Source organism: Anas acuta, chromosome 20, assembly GCF_963932015.1.
Source record: "Anas acuta chromosome 20, bAnaAcu1.1, whole genome shotgun sequence".
Classification (NCBI taxonomy): domain Eukaryota; kingdom Metazoa; phylum Chordata; class Aves; order Anseriformes; family Anatidae; genus Anas; species Anas acuta.
The window spans coordinates 2,748,369-2,764,116 of NC_088998.1; the positions used below are offsets into that span (position 1 = coordinate 2,748,369).

A 15,748-nucleotide genomic window follows, 5' to 3' on the forward strand; every position below is an offset into this window, starting at 1 on the left:
GACCTTGGCCTGGCTTTGGTGCTGCTGGCCCAAGGTTATCAGGGACGGATGCCCCTTGAACAGCTGGCAAAGCACAGAGCCACTGGAGCTAAACGTGAAAACCCCCAGATCCGCAGTTCGGTGGGGCTGTCGCACTCACTGGCACTCTGATACAAGGCCAGGTGGCAAGGATTACTTTCCACAAACTGAGAACATTTTAATGTCTCAGAAGAAGAAACCTTGAAACCTTGCAGCAGCAGGAGTTCTCCCACTGCGATGCTGGATGCAGTATGTGGTTTATAAAAAAAAAAATCCTGGCAGTTTTGGAGCACTGTGTGATACATTGCTTCAGTTTAGTGAACCCTTCTTTTTCAGCCTGGGAAATTAGCCCACGGCTCCAGCTGTCCTCTTTCCTCTTAATGGTCAGACAGAGGCAGCAGGGCAGTGGCACGGGCTGACGGCTTTGGTGAAGCTGGAGAGGTGGCAGGCTGGGTTATGGGCCAAGCAGGCTTTGGGCTGGAGGAGTTCTGGTGCCTTTCAACCTGTACGTGTCTGAAAAGAAGGTAATTTGTGTGGTCCTGATCACAGGAGAGTCAGCTCAGTGTGTTGTACTGAGCCGTTACAGCAGCTTGGTTTTGTGTATTTTACAAATAAATTAGTTTTTTTTTTTTTTTTTATTTCTTTGTTTCTTTGTTTTTGTTTTGTTTTGGTTTGTTTGCAGCTGTTGGTTTGTTTTTGTTTTTTTTTTTTGAAATGTCCTGAAAAAAAAATCTCAGGTTTTAAACACAAAACTTCACTTTCAGTTTTAATCCAGCTGTCTGTGTTTGAGTTAACTACAGTTAACTCGCACGGAATAAAAGAAAATATGAAAGAGGAAAATCATCCCCTCAGACAGAGCCCCGCATGAGGCTGACTCAAAATGACTCACTTTTCTTTTTTTTAACTTTTTTTTTTTTTAATAGAAATACTGGGGAAGTTTTCTGCTTAACACCAATTCCTTTCCAGCAATTTCATTCAACCCTGAGACCTCCCCCACATCCCGAATCCAGGATTTTCTCAGTGTCATCTGCTCGGGTCTGCAGCGTGCAGGTGTGGGCATGGGTGGCCCGAGCCTCCTCAGCTTTACTTGCGATGAGTAATGAAGGCCTGAAAGCTGTTTTTTTTGTTGGGATATTTTTTTCTTTAGGTTCTTCTGCATAACAAACTCACTTTTCTCCTCGGGAAATTTTCTAGGAGACGGAGAGAAAACTTTATTTGATCTGGGAGGTGCAGATCAGTGGGTAAGGGATGCTCCTGTGCAGCCTTGGAGGTGGTGGATGCAGGAGCAGGCATGGACCAGCCCGTGGGCAGGATGATGACTCTGAGCTTTGGGGAGAAAAGAGGGACGGAGAGCTTAAAACCCAGCAAAGGGCTTTTGCATAACTGCTGATGGTTGCAGAGGTCACCCCGTGCCCATGTGCTGAGCGTGCCTGCTGTGGGATCTCACCTGTAAATGATTGCAGGAGGCTGCCTTGGTCCCCGTGGAGCATCCGTGCCCATCCTCACCCTAGCCTGCAGCCCCTCTCTGGTCCAGGATCTGCTCTTGGTGAGGCAGGCTCAGCCTCAGGACCTCGGGTGGCCGTGGTGGATGGGAGAGCTGATGGAAAAGGGGCACATCCAGCACAGCTGGGGGCATGCCTGGGTGGCTCGGGGGCTCTGACATCTCCCAGCTGGTGTCCGGCACCTCCATGGGGCATCCGATGGGTGTCCAGCCCCTGCAAGCAGCCCACGTCAATGAGCCTTGAAGGCTCGCAGGCACCCAAATGTGCAGAAATACCTTGGGGGAGGGAATTGGGGTGGAGAGGGGAGCAGCTCTGAGTAATGCTGAGCGTAAAGAGCTCGGGGGAGCATTCAGGAGTTCCGTAAAGGTGGAAACCGCAACAGTTCCACAGTTTGTGCAAGAAAGTTGGCAGCCGCGGGTGTGGAGTGAATCACAAACGTGCACATGTTTTGCCCGAGGTGAAAATTGGAGTGCTTTTTGGCTGTGAAATGTCAGCTTGTTAGTCTGGGAAATGCTTCTTTTCTGGTTTTTCTCTGCATTGCTCTGAGCTGTTTGCAGGGAGCGGCGTGCGCAGGGCTGGGAGGGCTGGGCTGGTGCGGGGGCCCCGCACACCTCCCTCTCCTTCCTCCCCCTTTTCCTGGGGTCCCCCAGGCCTAAAGATGCATGGGGTCATGGTTAGAACCTCCAGAATATTTGTCCCTATCAAATGAAGTTTAACATCATGATGGATCGTGGTGCTTTGCGGGGAGCTCGTTTATCTCCAGACTGAGTGCAGCCCGGCAGGTTGTATTTGAGCCGAGGTGAACCATGTCAAAAAGGGGAAAACTTGGCCTTGCTGAGTGAAGACGTGGCTGGGAAAGCTTCCCCGTGTTAGGACAGGTTCAGGCAGAGGCAGCACCTTTGCCAGCTGTTTGTGCAATGGGGAATCTCTTGCATTAGACCCTGCGCTCTTGAGAAATGCAGGCGGGAGGGAGCTGCCTTCCCTGCCTCTGGTCTCCTGCGAGCTCAGGATCTGTTGGGAGGTGGTTGGGAAATGGCTGCAGCCTGCTTCTGGCTGCTTCAGGATCCTTGCCCGTCCCCCAGCTCCTTTCACAGGGATGCGATAACGCAGTGCCTCCGTGGTGAGGAGGGAGTGACCCGAGCCAAGCCTTTACACTGGCAAGATATGATTGCTTCCTGAGTGAAGTCACCGGCTCTTATCACACCTGGAAAATTAAGTTATCTGACTCCCTGCCCTCCCCCAGCCAATTAGCCTTCAGGGCTGTTGATAAAGCACATGGGGCACAAAAACACCGAGACCCAGCAGGGGCAGAGCCCCTGGCCCCTTGTGGAGAGGCCGGTCCCATCCTGCTGCTCCGTGCTCCCGCGGTGCCGAGCTGCTCCTTCCCTCCTGCCCGCTCTGAGTCAGGCAGCAGGGCTCTGCAGAGGGCTGCTTCCTGACGGGCTTATTATGTTTATCATGTTCACGTTTCAACTTGCCCATAAAATGATCTTAGTGTTGATTTTTGGTTGCATTGCTTACAGACCCTCCTGGCTAGGCAGCAGTGCCCGTGCTTTACGGGAAGACTCCCTCCCCGGGGTGTTTCTGTCCCGGAACAATTTACTGTCCATTATTTGGTGGGAGAAGGACGTTCTTTCTCCACCTGTCCAGAGAAATGCAACTGCCACTACCTTCTTCTGGTGGGTTGGCAATGTGCCATGAATAATGAGAGTCAGCACGTTGTCGTGGTTGTCATCCTCATCATCGCTGCCTCGGAGGTGCAGTTGGGGCAGGCTGTGGGATCCTGCCCTGCCTCCTCTGCTAAGAGAGGCCTGAGTGCCAGATCCCCTTCTGGGCGCACAAAAGGCAAAGGCCACAGAAAGATGCTTTCTGGGCACCTTTGGCTTACCTGGAGGTTGCCCCTTTTGCCTGCTCTTCTCCAGCCCTGCTGAAGACTCCTGCTGCTTGGGTCTGCTGGGAGCACAGTTCAAGGTGAAACTCAGCCAGGTTACAATAAATGTCTTCTGATTTTATTTTGATTTTATTTGCTGCAATGAAGCCCGGTGGCTGCTGGCACAGGTCAGGCTCCTGCTGGTGCCTTCCTGCAGTGACTAAGAGCTGGGTGCGCCGCCGAGGTCTGCCCTGCCTCACACATCTCGGCGATATCGGGTTTAAGGTTCCCTCTCGGCCTCGGGTGGCGTTACAGGGAAGTTTATCAGCGCTGTTAGATTAACCCAAAGGGACTGACTCATCACCAGAAGGGGATTCGCAGGACGGCCTGGTCTGGTTGTTGAAATGAGCGTCCCGGGATGGGAGCCTGGGCAGCCCTGGTGCTATTCTTCAGGCTGTAAGCTCTCCCAGATGTGCAGGTCTGCAGCAGGAGATAAAGCTAACCCGGCCGTTTCCCTTGTTACTCGAGACACTCCAAACGTTGCTGAAATAAGAGCTCAGGCGGAGGCTCTGCCAGGCATGAAACAACCAGCCTGCTGCAGGGGAGGCAAAGCTGCAGCAGTGCTTGTGAGATGACTTCCAGGAGCAAAGAAGGTGACCGAGGTGTTTCGGAAGTAGCCATTTCCCATCCAAGAGCTGCTCCATCCCCAAACGCTGAAATCACATTTCCTTTTGTAAGAAACCTTTCCTGCAGACGCTTTGTGTACATTGACGTTGTCCTTTGCAACCCTACAAAACAGAGGGAGATGCCCGGAGAGCTGGTGCTGGACACAAGCCCCCAGAGGGTGATAATTTGCAGAACTTGCTATTAAATGACTTTGACAATGAAGCAGCAAACAGGAGGTTATTTACTAGGGACAGTGAGGGCCAACATTTCTGGGACTTGTCCCCACTCCCTGTCACACAACTTTTACTAGCACGTTTTTGACTTGGTTTTAAATTAATCACACAGATTCCTCTGCATAAGCACTGTAGACCAATTCAAATCTGGTTTGTGCTGATTCACTGTAATTCAGTAATTAAGTTTAATTGCTGTAAAGCAGACTTGAACTGATTGAAGAGTGGCTGTGCGGGGATTTGCACAGGTTTAAATGAAATCCGTTTAAAAATTCCCCTCTAGCTGAACCTTATTAAGCCTTTAATATAGATAAAACATCGGTTCCACAGGGTTTGGCTTTGGTGAAGTGAGGGTTTGAGCTCAACCCAACGGCATCTGGTGTTGGTGCTCCAGGAGGGACGGGACCTGGGGGCACAGAGCAGAGCGAGCAGGGGTTGGGGTACGTGGGGAGCAGGGGACGGGAGGGGAGGTTCAGGGCTGGGTGAAGTGTGACACCCCAGGGTGCTTCCTGGAGACCAGGAGCTTTGGTTTGAGGTCAGGAACTTTGGTCCTCAGGAAGGAGATTGTTGAGGAGCTCTGTGGGATGGAGTCAGAGAAGGGTTTCGGTTGGAGGGGACCCTAAAGCCCATCCTGTTCCAACCCCTGTCATGGGCAGGACCCCCTGCCCCCAGCCCCATCCAGCCTGGCCTTGGGCACTGCCAGGGATGAGGCACCCACAGCTTTTCAGGCAACCTGTGCCAAGGTCTCACCACCCTCTGAGTCAAGAATTTCCTCCTTATATCTAATCTAAACCTACCCTCTTTCAGTTTAAAGCCATTACCCCTTGTCCTATCACTTCATTCCCCGACAAAGAGTCCCTCCCCACCTTTCCTGTAGCACCCTTTAGGCACTGGGAGGCCTCAGTAAGGTCTCCCCAGAGCCTTCTCTTCTCCAAGCTGATGTCTGGGAAGGTCAGAAGTGGTTTCTTTTCTGTTGCTTTCTTATTATAAAAAAAAAAGCAAATGTGGCCACCAAATCCTGCAGAGCAGCCAGCCGCTGTGAGCTTTCCTCCCCTGCCCTCCCCTCCTTCCCTGCAACTTGTTCAAGAGGTTCCTGAACTCCCTGAACCACCAGGACATTGACTTGCTCCGCGTTTGCTTGTGCATGAGGATTTGAGGTGATAAGATCTGAGAGAAGAAGAGGATGGTGAGGCTGAAGGCTGCCGTGCCCACCGAGCCTGCTTCCCTGCTCCTGCGGCCTCCTGGTGTCATGGTCCCCTCTGTGGGATTAACACGTCCCAGCTCTTCCTCTCCTGTTGCTCTTCTCCAGAAAGCTCTTGTGCAGCCTCTCTGCTTCTGCCTCTTGGCCTCCTTTTGCTCATGGCCAGCGTGTCCTCGCTCGGGGTCACCCCGTGTCCCCAGCAGCCCTTCCTCCTCCCCAGGCTTTGTCCCCAAAGCCCCATCCCCGTCCCTCTGGAGGTGCAGGAACAAAGCAGCAGCACACCTGCGGATCTGCGTAATGAGCTGAGAAACCGCCTGAGCCCGGGTTTTCCTGCCCAAACAATGTGTGCAGCTAGCTTGTCTTCCGAAAAGGTTTCCCTGACATTTCTGTCCTCTCCATGGGCGGCTGGTTGGAGGCTTTCACTCCTCCACTGAGTAGCTACGAGGATGTCCAGGAGCAGCGCGCTCTTTCTTTTTCTTCCTGCCTTGGCTCTGCCCCCTCCAGCTCGCAGCCACTGAGTCAAAACCAAATCCTCTGCGCTCCCCAGAGCAGGAGGAGCTTTAATCCCGTTGCATAACCTCTGAGTGGACATACAGCACCGTCAGCTTAAACCTCCTCTCCCATGGCTCGTGTAGCACTTACAAAGAAATCGTTGGGTGACCGGGGAACTGGACACAGCAGGAAAGCAGCGTGGTGCAGGAGGTGACACGGATGGCTGCTGTGTACATTTTGTTGTTGTTGTTGTTACAAATAATGGTAGGAGAGGGAGAAATGGGAAGAGCTGCCAAAGGGTTATGTCCTGTAGATGCAGTACTGCCAAGCTGTCCTTGTGGAGTGTGTGTGTGTAGTCATCAGGAAAGTCTGAAATAATATAAAGATGCCTTTTCATATCGTTTTTTTTTTTTTTCCTTTGCTGTAGCAATTGATGTTTTAGAAGGTCATCTGTATGCAGGTTTTTATGAAATCAGGGAAAGGAAGGAGTTTGTGCATGGAAATGGAGCTCTGCATGGACGGGGGCTGCCCCCAGGTGTGTGCCCCGCAGCAGCCCCCGGCTGGACCGGAGGCACCGGCACAAACCTTGCACTGGGTGAAATGGAAACGCCAAGGGGTGGAGGAGCACCGGTGCTCTGGGAGGGCCGTCTGGTTTTGGGTCTGTGGTTATTGGCTATGGGTGTGCCAAGGGGGTGAGGTCAGGGGTGTGAGGTGCCAGGAAACCCTTACCCTGGTAAAAAAAAGGCCACTTTTTCCATCCTTTAATGCACAGAATCTTTATTTTTATTAAGTTCTAGTGATGTACAGACGTCTCCAATTTTGTTTGGAAACATTGCTGAAGTGCACGGACTGTGAGCCTGCTTCCAGGGGTATTTCCCTCAGGCTCTGCTCCCCCATGCAGCAAGCACAGGGCCCTCCTGCGGGGCTGTCCCCAGGACTTGTCCGACCCCGTTAGTTCATACCCCAAGCAGTGCCGCCCTCCCAGGGAAGTGATGGGTCTGACAGATGCTGTTAGGAGTTCTCCCAGGGCTCCAATTATGTTTTACATTGTTTAAAACCACCCTTTTTTCCCCTTGCTTCTCCACTTTGGGGAGAACTTCAACCCGAGCAGGCGTTTTTCTGGCCCTACCACCCAAACCACAGCACTGGGACGGGGTGGGACAGGACCAGTGGTGGCCTCCAGAGCACAAACGGGCCATAACGGACCTGAGCAGCCTCACCTGGGACCTCCACCCACACCCCTGCCCCAGAGCCCATTTAAGCTCTGTTTTGGGTGCTCAGCCCTTCCCTGAGCCATGGTGCTGTGTGCTTGCCTGCAGCCCTGCCTCTGGTTGTGCTCCCTGCATGGACTTTGCCCTCATGCTGCAGGTAGTTGTCTCCCAGCAGGACCCCTTCTCTGCATGCCTCCTCTGCTGCCTCTCCTCTCTCTCAGGTGGATTTTGCTCCACCCAAGCTCACAGCCCCATTTTCAGACCCGCTTCTGGCCCCCTCTCCTCTTGCAGGTGACTGGGAGCACTGGTGGTGCTGGTGCATTGGCCAGATCCCTTGTACCAGTGTAGGGGCACACGCAGACCCTTTGCCTTTAAACATCCTGGCCTTCCTATCCCAGAAATGCTGGGGCTTTCTGCGTGCTTAATATCAGAGATGGAATTTGTTCCTAACTTCTCAGAGTGATGGGGCAAAGACTTTACTCCCTATTTCTATGTGTTTTTTCGAAGTCATTTCAAGTCAGGGGTGCATGCTTTTAGATTTACTGAATAGCTTCCTTTTTTGAAAACACAAAAAATCATAGTTTTTGAAATAGCCATTTCTTTAAGTGCCCAGTGAAGGTGGGGGCAGTAATATTGGTCCCAGGCCTGCTGCTGATAACCAGAGGCTGCATCCTCTGCTGCTGGGCTTTGCAAGGCTGTGCTGGCTCCCTCCCCTTGGCATTTCTGGGACAATCGAGCTGAAACACGAGGTCCCTGTGGCTGTGTCCCTTGGTGCAGCTTCTGGGCTCGTGGAGGCAGAGCCTAGCTCTGTGGGGTAAGAGCTTCGTGCAGGCACCCCAAATTCCTGCAGGGTGCTGTGCCGTGGCAGTGTTCCCCATCCCAGGGAGCAATCATCACAAAATGCACTTTGTGCCCTTGTGGCCATTGGGTAACATCATTGTGGGGCTCCCTTCAGCTCAGAATGATGTGTTTTTGGCTCTGGCTTCATGGTTGGTGCTTGTGCCCTGCACAAATCCCCCTGGCACTGGGCTGCCTGCAAAGGTCCCTGCACTGTGTCAGGTGCCTGGAGCTGAGCTGTTTGACAGCAGCTGCCGAGCTCCAGCAATCCCCTTTCCAGCACAAAATGACCCTCCTGCAGGCTTTTGGTTTGAGGTCAAATAGGAAAGATGTTGGTTTGCCTGCAGGATATGTCCTGGAGGTGAGAAGTGGGGAGCCTTGCCTGGGGTTATGGCACCAGCTGCATGGGGTGGCCGGTCCCTGCCTGCAGCTGTGCCTCGCTGCATCCTCTGCATCCACCTGCCTGCATTAATCTGCTCCCACGAAGGCTGTGACCCCGATCTGGTGACTCAGACCTGCAGCTGAGCTTTGCTTCCACGGTAATCCCCGTCCTTGAGCAGCAGCACGTCTGTTCCCAGGGGGTAAGGCAAAGAGAAAAAACAAACCCGCTCTGAAACGTAATGCAAATCCGCAGTGCTCCTGTAACGAGCTGAAACCCAGCAGTGTCAGGATGGGGAGAGACCCTTGGTGAATCCTGGGGAGAAGCTGCAAGCAGAAGCTTCAGTGCTGAGGGTGGCTGGCCATGAGGTGTAAGGGGCAGCCCTGTGCACGTCGTCCGGTGCCACGAGCTGTGGCTGCCCCACGAGATGCTCTTCAAAGTGTCTGTGGCAGGTCGGCTCCAGCTGAGGTTTTGCTGGCTTGTGCAGCAGGGGGGTTTGCTGGAGGCATTTCTGAGGCCCTGGCAGTACAGAAATCAGCTGGATTAAGCTAAAATGAACAAAAGGAGAGCTGCTTCTGGAGGGCACAGAGGGGCAGATGGGGCCATGCACATGGAAGAGCCGTGGTATGGAGGTGGCCAAGCAGGAGAAGGGCACCTGCTCAGCAGCCTGCCCAGCTCCATGGGAGGACAGGTGTCCGAGGGGCTCCTCGTTTGTCTCAGTGCTTCTCTGGGCTCCTGGGGGAAGTCAGGGAGAGGAGGAGAGCGGTGCTTGGGGCACCCCAGGGTGTGGGTGGTGGCTCCCTGGGGACCAGGGTGGCCTGTCCTCCTCCTTGCTGATGGTCATGGTGTGGGGCACCCAGGTCATGGGAGAGGCTTTTCTGCTGCTCTCTTTAGGAGAGCACCAAGCACGGGCTTAACATTACCCTGCATGTGTGTGTTTCCATGGAACACTGCTAATTTTTGCTCGTGCTCAAGGCACACGTAAAGCCCACACCTCCCAGGAGAGCTTCCATTTCACCACACTGTTTATCACGGTATGTCCTCAGCTGCAGCCTGGGTAGGGAGATCACCTGACGGGATCCCTTGGGTTTGCTCTGGTCTGCCTGCAACCACCAGCAGAGCCCAGCAGTGATGAGGACCTGGGGATGAAGCACACAGCCCCTGGCACATCCACAGCTGCCAGCAGCTGGGAAATCTCCCAGAGCTGCTTGGGAAGGAGAAGGGACAAACATCCCTCATCTTTTCCCCTCTGTCAGCTGTGTGAATTCCCAGATTATTTCCCAACCCTGCACACATGCATTGCTTCTGGCGCTGATGAACCTGGCAGACCTGGCACCAGTTCAGGGCTCCTAACTGCTGCCCTCTCTGAGGAGCTCAGCCCTGCGCCCTCTGGTCCTGCACAGTGTTTGTGAGATTCCTGCTGCTAAAAACTCTTGCTGTGTGCTCGTCTTGCTTTGCTGAGAGCTGCCTGGGAGCACAGCAGTGCTGTAATGGTGTGGGAGCTGGGGAAGCACCAGGTGGTGCCCCAAGCCACCAGGGATGGCCGAGGCACCCCTGCAGCACCCTTTTCCCTCCTCTTTTGCTGAGACGTGAGGGGCCTGGAGATGTCTCCGAGGTGGAAGCAGCGTGTCTGGGTAGAGCCAGGTGTCTGCTGTCCTTAATTTTTTTTTTAATTTTATTTTTTGCTAATGGATGTGAACAAGAAACCTTGTGGCTTTTAACAGCTTGTTCCCAGCTGTACGCTGCTTTAACGAATGAGCTTGGCAAGGAGCGTGTGCGTTCACCGAGGGAGGTAAAACTCCTCCCGAGACTGAAGCACTGGAGCTGCCAAGCAGCCCAGAGCAGGGCCTCTCACCAACTCCAACACCCGCGTGTTGGCAGGGCCCTGCTCAGAGAGGGCTCCTCACCTGCTGGGGAAGGGGATTTGCGTGATGCACGGATCCCCATGGGGCTCACACCTTGCAGCAGTGCCCTGCTTTGGGCAGGGGGGGGGTCCCGCAGCCACCTCTGGAAGGATGCAGAGGCTTCATCGCTCTGCCTTTATGCCATTTTTTTTGTTGGTAGTGGGCAAACTTCAACAAGGAGGCTTGGGAAAGGACTGAGCACCCTGTTGGGGGTTCAGCTGTTGTCCATCTCCTGGGAAGAGCAACGAGCAGAGCCCTGCCACGAAGGCAGCTCAGCTGCTGACTGTGTGTTTTCCCCATGCAGATGAAGTGAACTTGCTGGACAAAATGACCTCCCACGTGCAGGACCTCACCAATACTTCCTTCGGCTACGATGAGGCCAACTGCAGCGTCCTGGGGATCGGGCAGTACTCCACGCTCAGCATCCCTACGAGGGAGGCCTTTGGGGACAGGTGGGCAATGGGGCTGGGGGCAGCTCGGAATCACCCTGTGCATGCTCGTGGGTTTGAGGGCTGGCTGTAGGATCCCGTTCCACAAGATGAAGATAATTGCATCTCCTCCACAGTCCTGGCAGCTCGGTGTTTCCTCCCTTTCTTGTGCTCCTGTGGGTTGTGAGCAGGGAAGAAACACGGTGCCCGACCATTTCCAGGAGGATGTTTTCTTGGTGTTCCCATCGGGAAATCCTCTCTGCTCCAGCACAGGACTGGAGAGGGAGAGGTCCCAACCCCATCCTCCATCCCTGCCTAATGCCAAGGCACAGCAGCAAGCAGCTAGTTTGGGGCTGGCTGCTCCTCTTTGAGCACCTGACCCTACAGTCTGAAAGGCTGCTTGCTCTGGGATTCTTACATTTTATTGTTGCTGTTCTCACCGAGTTCCTTTGTGCCGTGACTCATTTTTTTGCCCTAAGCTGTCAGCCTGTGGTGACTCAGCCACTGCTGCAGGGTGCCAGAGGCCGCTTCTCCCCCAGGTTTGCCGACGAGCTGAGCGTGCTGCTGAGGCTCAGGTACTCGCTGAAGGAGGACACCAGCCTGGTGACCATCCTGAGCCACCGGAGCCGCGTGCTCTTCCAGATCCGGGTGAGCCCCTACGGCCTGGTCTTTGTCACCACGAGGAGGAGACACTATGAGTAAGTCCCAGCTCACCTGCTGCTTTCTGCATTTTTTTTCTTTGACTTAAAACTGGACACGAGAGCCCCAGCGGGGGCTTTGAGCAGTGCTGTTCCCATCCCAGCTCTGCTGAACCAGGGTCGCGTTCCTGTCCCCTCTGTCTGATGGTCCCTCAGACCTAACTCTGCTTCATCAAAACGATGCAGAAAACAAAACAAAAAGCAAAGAGGTTCAGATGCCCATGCTGGTTGACCATCTCACCAGCTAGTTCCCAGTCCAGAGTACAAACAGGACTTGGCATGAACATGGGGCTCCCCCAGGCTGTTTATTACCGACCTGGACTGTGTCCTGGACCTGCTGGTGAGCAGCTGCAGCCCAGCACCATCCCTCAGGCTCCCTAGGTGACAACCCTGACCTCCTTCATAAGGACCCTGATTGCTTTTCACCTGCTAAAAGCTGTTTGTAGAGCCAGGCGTGGTGGTTTCTGGTGTTGAGGATCACAGCACATCCCTTCCACTGAGGATGGATGCTGAGGGACCCCGGGAGCTGGTACGGGTGAAGTCCAGGTGAGACACGCGAGCTGTCAGACCCAAATTTCCTGTTTTGTCTCTTCCCAACCCCTCTGGGGAGCACAGGTTCCCGGTTTCCCTGCTCAGCGACGGGCACTGGCACCGAGTGGCTCTCGGCATCTCCTCGGAGGGGCTGGAGCTGCACGTGGACTGCCGGCTGGTGGGGAGAGCGAGCTGGTCCGGCCACGTCGGGATGGGAGTGAGCACGGAGGGGCTGGTCGTCCTCGGGGGCCTGGTCGAGGCCTTCGAGATCCCCTTTGAGGTGAGAGCTGGGCAGGGCTGAGTTTGGAGACATGGTTTGCTTCAGCTGCGTGAATCACAGAAAGGTTTGTGTTGGAGGGGACCTTAAAGCCCACCCCATTCCAACCCCTGCCACGGGCAGGGCCCCCTGCCCCCAGCCCCATGCAGCCTGTCCTTGGGCACTGCCAGGGATGGGGCACCCACAGCTCCTCTGGGCAGCCTGGGCCAGGGCCTCACCGCCCTCTGGATGAAGAATTCCTTCCTTACGTCTAATTTAGCCTACCCTAAGAGGTAGAAGTGAGGTTGCAGCTCCACCTCAGAGCCCATTGCCCTCTCTTGCTGAAACCCACCGCCGATGTTCCCTGTTTGGGGATGAGCTGCGCGAAGGCTTTGAGATGTGCCAAGTGTTTGTGGTTGGGTCAGGGCAGCCGTGCACACCGCTGGGTTAGTCTTTTCCTCTCATCCTCTGTGCCCATGGCTAGTGCCATGTACAGAAGCCGTCTGTGCAGTCAGCATGTGAAGGATTTGGCGGGGAGCTTGTCGAAGGGTGACTGCCCAAAGCAGCCTGCCAAGAAGCCCAGGGAAGCTGCACACTCCCCAGACTTTTCCCTCTCCTCTGGAGGGAGCAGGAGGGTAAATTGTCTGTGTCTTCCCCCCAGGGTGCCCTACAGCAGCTGATCTTCGTGATGGGAGACCCAGCGGCCGCCAGCGAGCACTGCCACAGCTACGGCACAGCGTGTGCCCCCCGCCTCAGCCGCCTGCCGTCCCCAGGGGACCTCTCACCCACATGGCCAGAGGTGTGGCTGAGGGCAGCTGCCAAATCCTGGGGGTGCTGGACCGGGCTCCTGTGTGGAGTAACCTGTTCCGAGTGCAAGGACCAAGCCAGGGGGTTAGGGGAGCCTGGGAGGGCTCAGGTTTCTGCTCTGAGCTGAGATTTGGGGAGGTGGTGGTGGTGGTGGTGGGTCTGCCATCATCCAGACCCTCCCTTGAAGTCACAGATGGGCTTGGTGCAAAGGGGAGAATGAGTTAGAGGAAACATTTTGGAGCCAAAGCTGGGTGTGTGCCTGACTGCCCAAGTGTTGAGCACAGGGAAGTTGTGCTCAGCCCTGGAGTAACGCTGCAGCTCCCTGCTGGGAGTGGGGCAGAGCTGGGACCAGGAGCTCTGCATCGCTTCGAAGGTCTTGCTCATGGCCGGCGAGATTGCTGCATTGCATCAGCCTTTGGAAGGCTTTTCCCTCTATATCGTGAATGGGAATTTTGTGGGATTTATTTTATTACTGTTCATTTATTATTTTTTTTAAGTAATACATCCGTCTCCCCAAGCCTGGATCCCACAGTAAATTCCCAAGGACACAAAGCACCCAGGCTTTCCTCGGGAGCCAGGAGTTTACCCAAGGAGCAACTTTATCTCTTGGCCAGGTGTTGAAGTCCACTAAAAGATTTTTGGTGGCGTGAGGGCTCTTACCCTTAGCACCCAGTGGGCAGGCTGAAGTCTCAGGCCAGCAGGGCTTTGCAGCTGCCTGGACAAGGCTTGCTGAAGGCAAGGGCTTAATGGCAGGGTTTGCATCAGCCTCCTGTGGGTAATACCCTTCTGAGGGGCTGGAAAGGGCAGCGTCAGGGAGGGAGCTAGGTGTGGGATGGGAGATCTGCCCTCCTGGGCCCTGCCTGCCACTTCGTCCCAGTGCCAGCAGCAGGGATGGCCGGGGCAGGTAATGCAGAGCAGTGAAAAGCGGCCTGTGGTGGTGATCTGCCTGCTTTGGGGGAGACTGCTGAGTTCCCAGGACACGTATCCTCCGGTCATCCCCCATATGACCCTAGGCATGTCCCTGCTGACCGCCCTCAGGTGCTGGCTGGGGTGCTGCGAGGTAAATCGAGCTCCCTCCCTGCAGCTAAGAAATGAGGGCAAATCTCTGGTTTAGCAAGCTACAAGATCCATCTTACAGCCTGCGAGGATGGGCTCCTCTCAACACGCTATTATTGCAATTAGTGTTATTAACACTGCCCTGGGCTATAATGCCCATAACACTCACTGAATGGCTCCGGTGGCTTACCCAGCAGGGAGAAGATTTTATTTTCAGCTTCACTAAGTTGACTGCGAGTGGGAACGCCAGGGTGATTCTGCCCAAATCACACCAGTCCCCATCCCTCGTTGGCCTCCTCAGGGCTGATTAGCTTCGAAACCAAAACAAAGGAAACCGCAAAAGCCACCCAGGGACTCAAGAGGTTTAATGGGAAGCTGCTTGCTCCTCGCCACGACTGGCTGCTTCCCAGCGCACGCTCCCGGGATGCTTCCCGTGCCAGAGCAGGCAGCGTGTGCTCAAATCCCAGTGCCAGCAATAACCACGCACTTTCGTCGGTGCAGTTCTTGGGCAGTGATGTTTTTCCTCTTTCTCTCCAACTGTGCAGGTGCCAAAGGAAACCAATGAAATCTGGGATGCGTCTGCTCAGGTACGGCTCTCCTGCGCTGCGGCAGGGGCTATGGGCAGGTTTGCTCCAGTGAGCTATCGGGTAAAAACCGAACACCCAGACAGAGCTACAAGTTATGATTGTTTTATCTTTGTTTACAATATCTTATGACTGTTCCTTGACATGTACTGGAGTTGCTGGGAGCTAAGCTGAGTCAAGGTGGCCTTTCTGAATTTGCACTGAGCCCGAGAGGGGTGGCTGGCTGGACGTGTGACCAGGCATGGACCAGCTCACTGCATGCACAGTGGTGTTCATGGACCTGCCTGTGGCATTTCTGGGAGGGAGGAAGCAAATGGTGGGGCTGGCAGGGTGGTGAGGTCTGTACACGGTTCAAGAAGCAGCTGGGTGACTGCTGCCTCTGGTGCTAGCGCCTGCGGCACCCACCCAGCACGAGGTCGGACCGAGCCTCCTGCTCGGTGCCTTGCAGGGGGTGATGCTCGCAGTGAGGCGAGCTGCAAAGCCTCTGTTTGTTTTACTTGGGATTTCTAGCCAAGATTTGTTGCTCAAGTTCATGCAAACAGACACCCGGAGGGGAAGCCTGCCAGCAAATGTAAATTGAGATTTTTTTTTGTATGTCTGAGCAATAGGGATTCCTTTCCACATTTCCCTCTCCCTCCCAGGTGCTGCTCTTTACCCTTGCCCATGGTCTCTGTTCTTGGTCTTGTCTGGCTTAATCTGCCTGGCTGCACCTCGCCAGTCCCCTGGTGTAAGCCAGGCTTTGTGCGGGGCCAAGTGGGCCTTGGAGCTGGGCTCGTGCCCTGTGCTCCTGGGCTGAGCCCTGACCCGATATTGCAGCAGCAGGAAGGTTTGTGGGTGAGCACGCTGCTGTCCCACTGGGTGTTGTGGGCAATGAAATGGTGAAACAAAATGGTGAAGTTGCTCTTCCCATCTGGAAAATGGTCTGCGCCTCACCGGGGTTGGACCTCGAGTCCTGGTCAGTGAGATGCTGCCGTGGTAGGGAACTGGTGACGTTTACAGGGGAAGGCTAACGAGACGCTGGGCTTGGGATGAGTTTGTTTCACAAGCACTTAATCAGGACCAGAGACGCCTCAGGATC

The 15,748-nt window shown here is 54.6% G+C and overlaps 1 protein-coding gene across 2 annotated transcripts in view; it reads left to right on the forward strand.

Annotated features, from left to right (window-relative positions):
* Positions 1 to 15,748, forward strand: part of LOC137842646 (collagen alpha-1(II) chain-like) — a 69,452-nt gene that overhangs the window by 15,282 nt on the left and 38,422 nt on the right. The window contains exons 2-6 of one of the 2 annotated variants that reach the window (XM_068656957.1): positions 10,615 to 10,762; positions 11,278 to 11,436; positions 12,052 to 12,247; positions 12,885 to 13,022; positions 14,632 to 14,673. In XM_068656957.1, coding sequence (XP_068513058.1) covers positions 10,615 to 10,762; positions 11,278 to 11,436; positions 12,052 to 12,247; positions 12,885 to 13,022; positions 14,632 to 14,673 — 683 coding nt within the window. The remainder of the gene's footprint in view (positions 1 to 10,614; positions 10,763 to 11,277; positions 11,437 to 12,051; positions 12,248 to 12,884; positions 13,023 to 14,631; positions 14,674 to 15,748) is intronic. The other variant, XM_068656958.1, reaches the window with a different exon arrangement.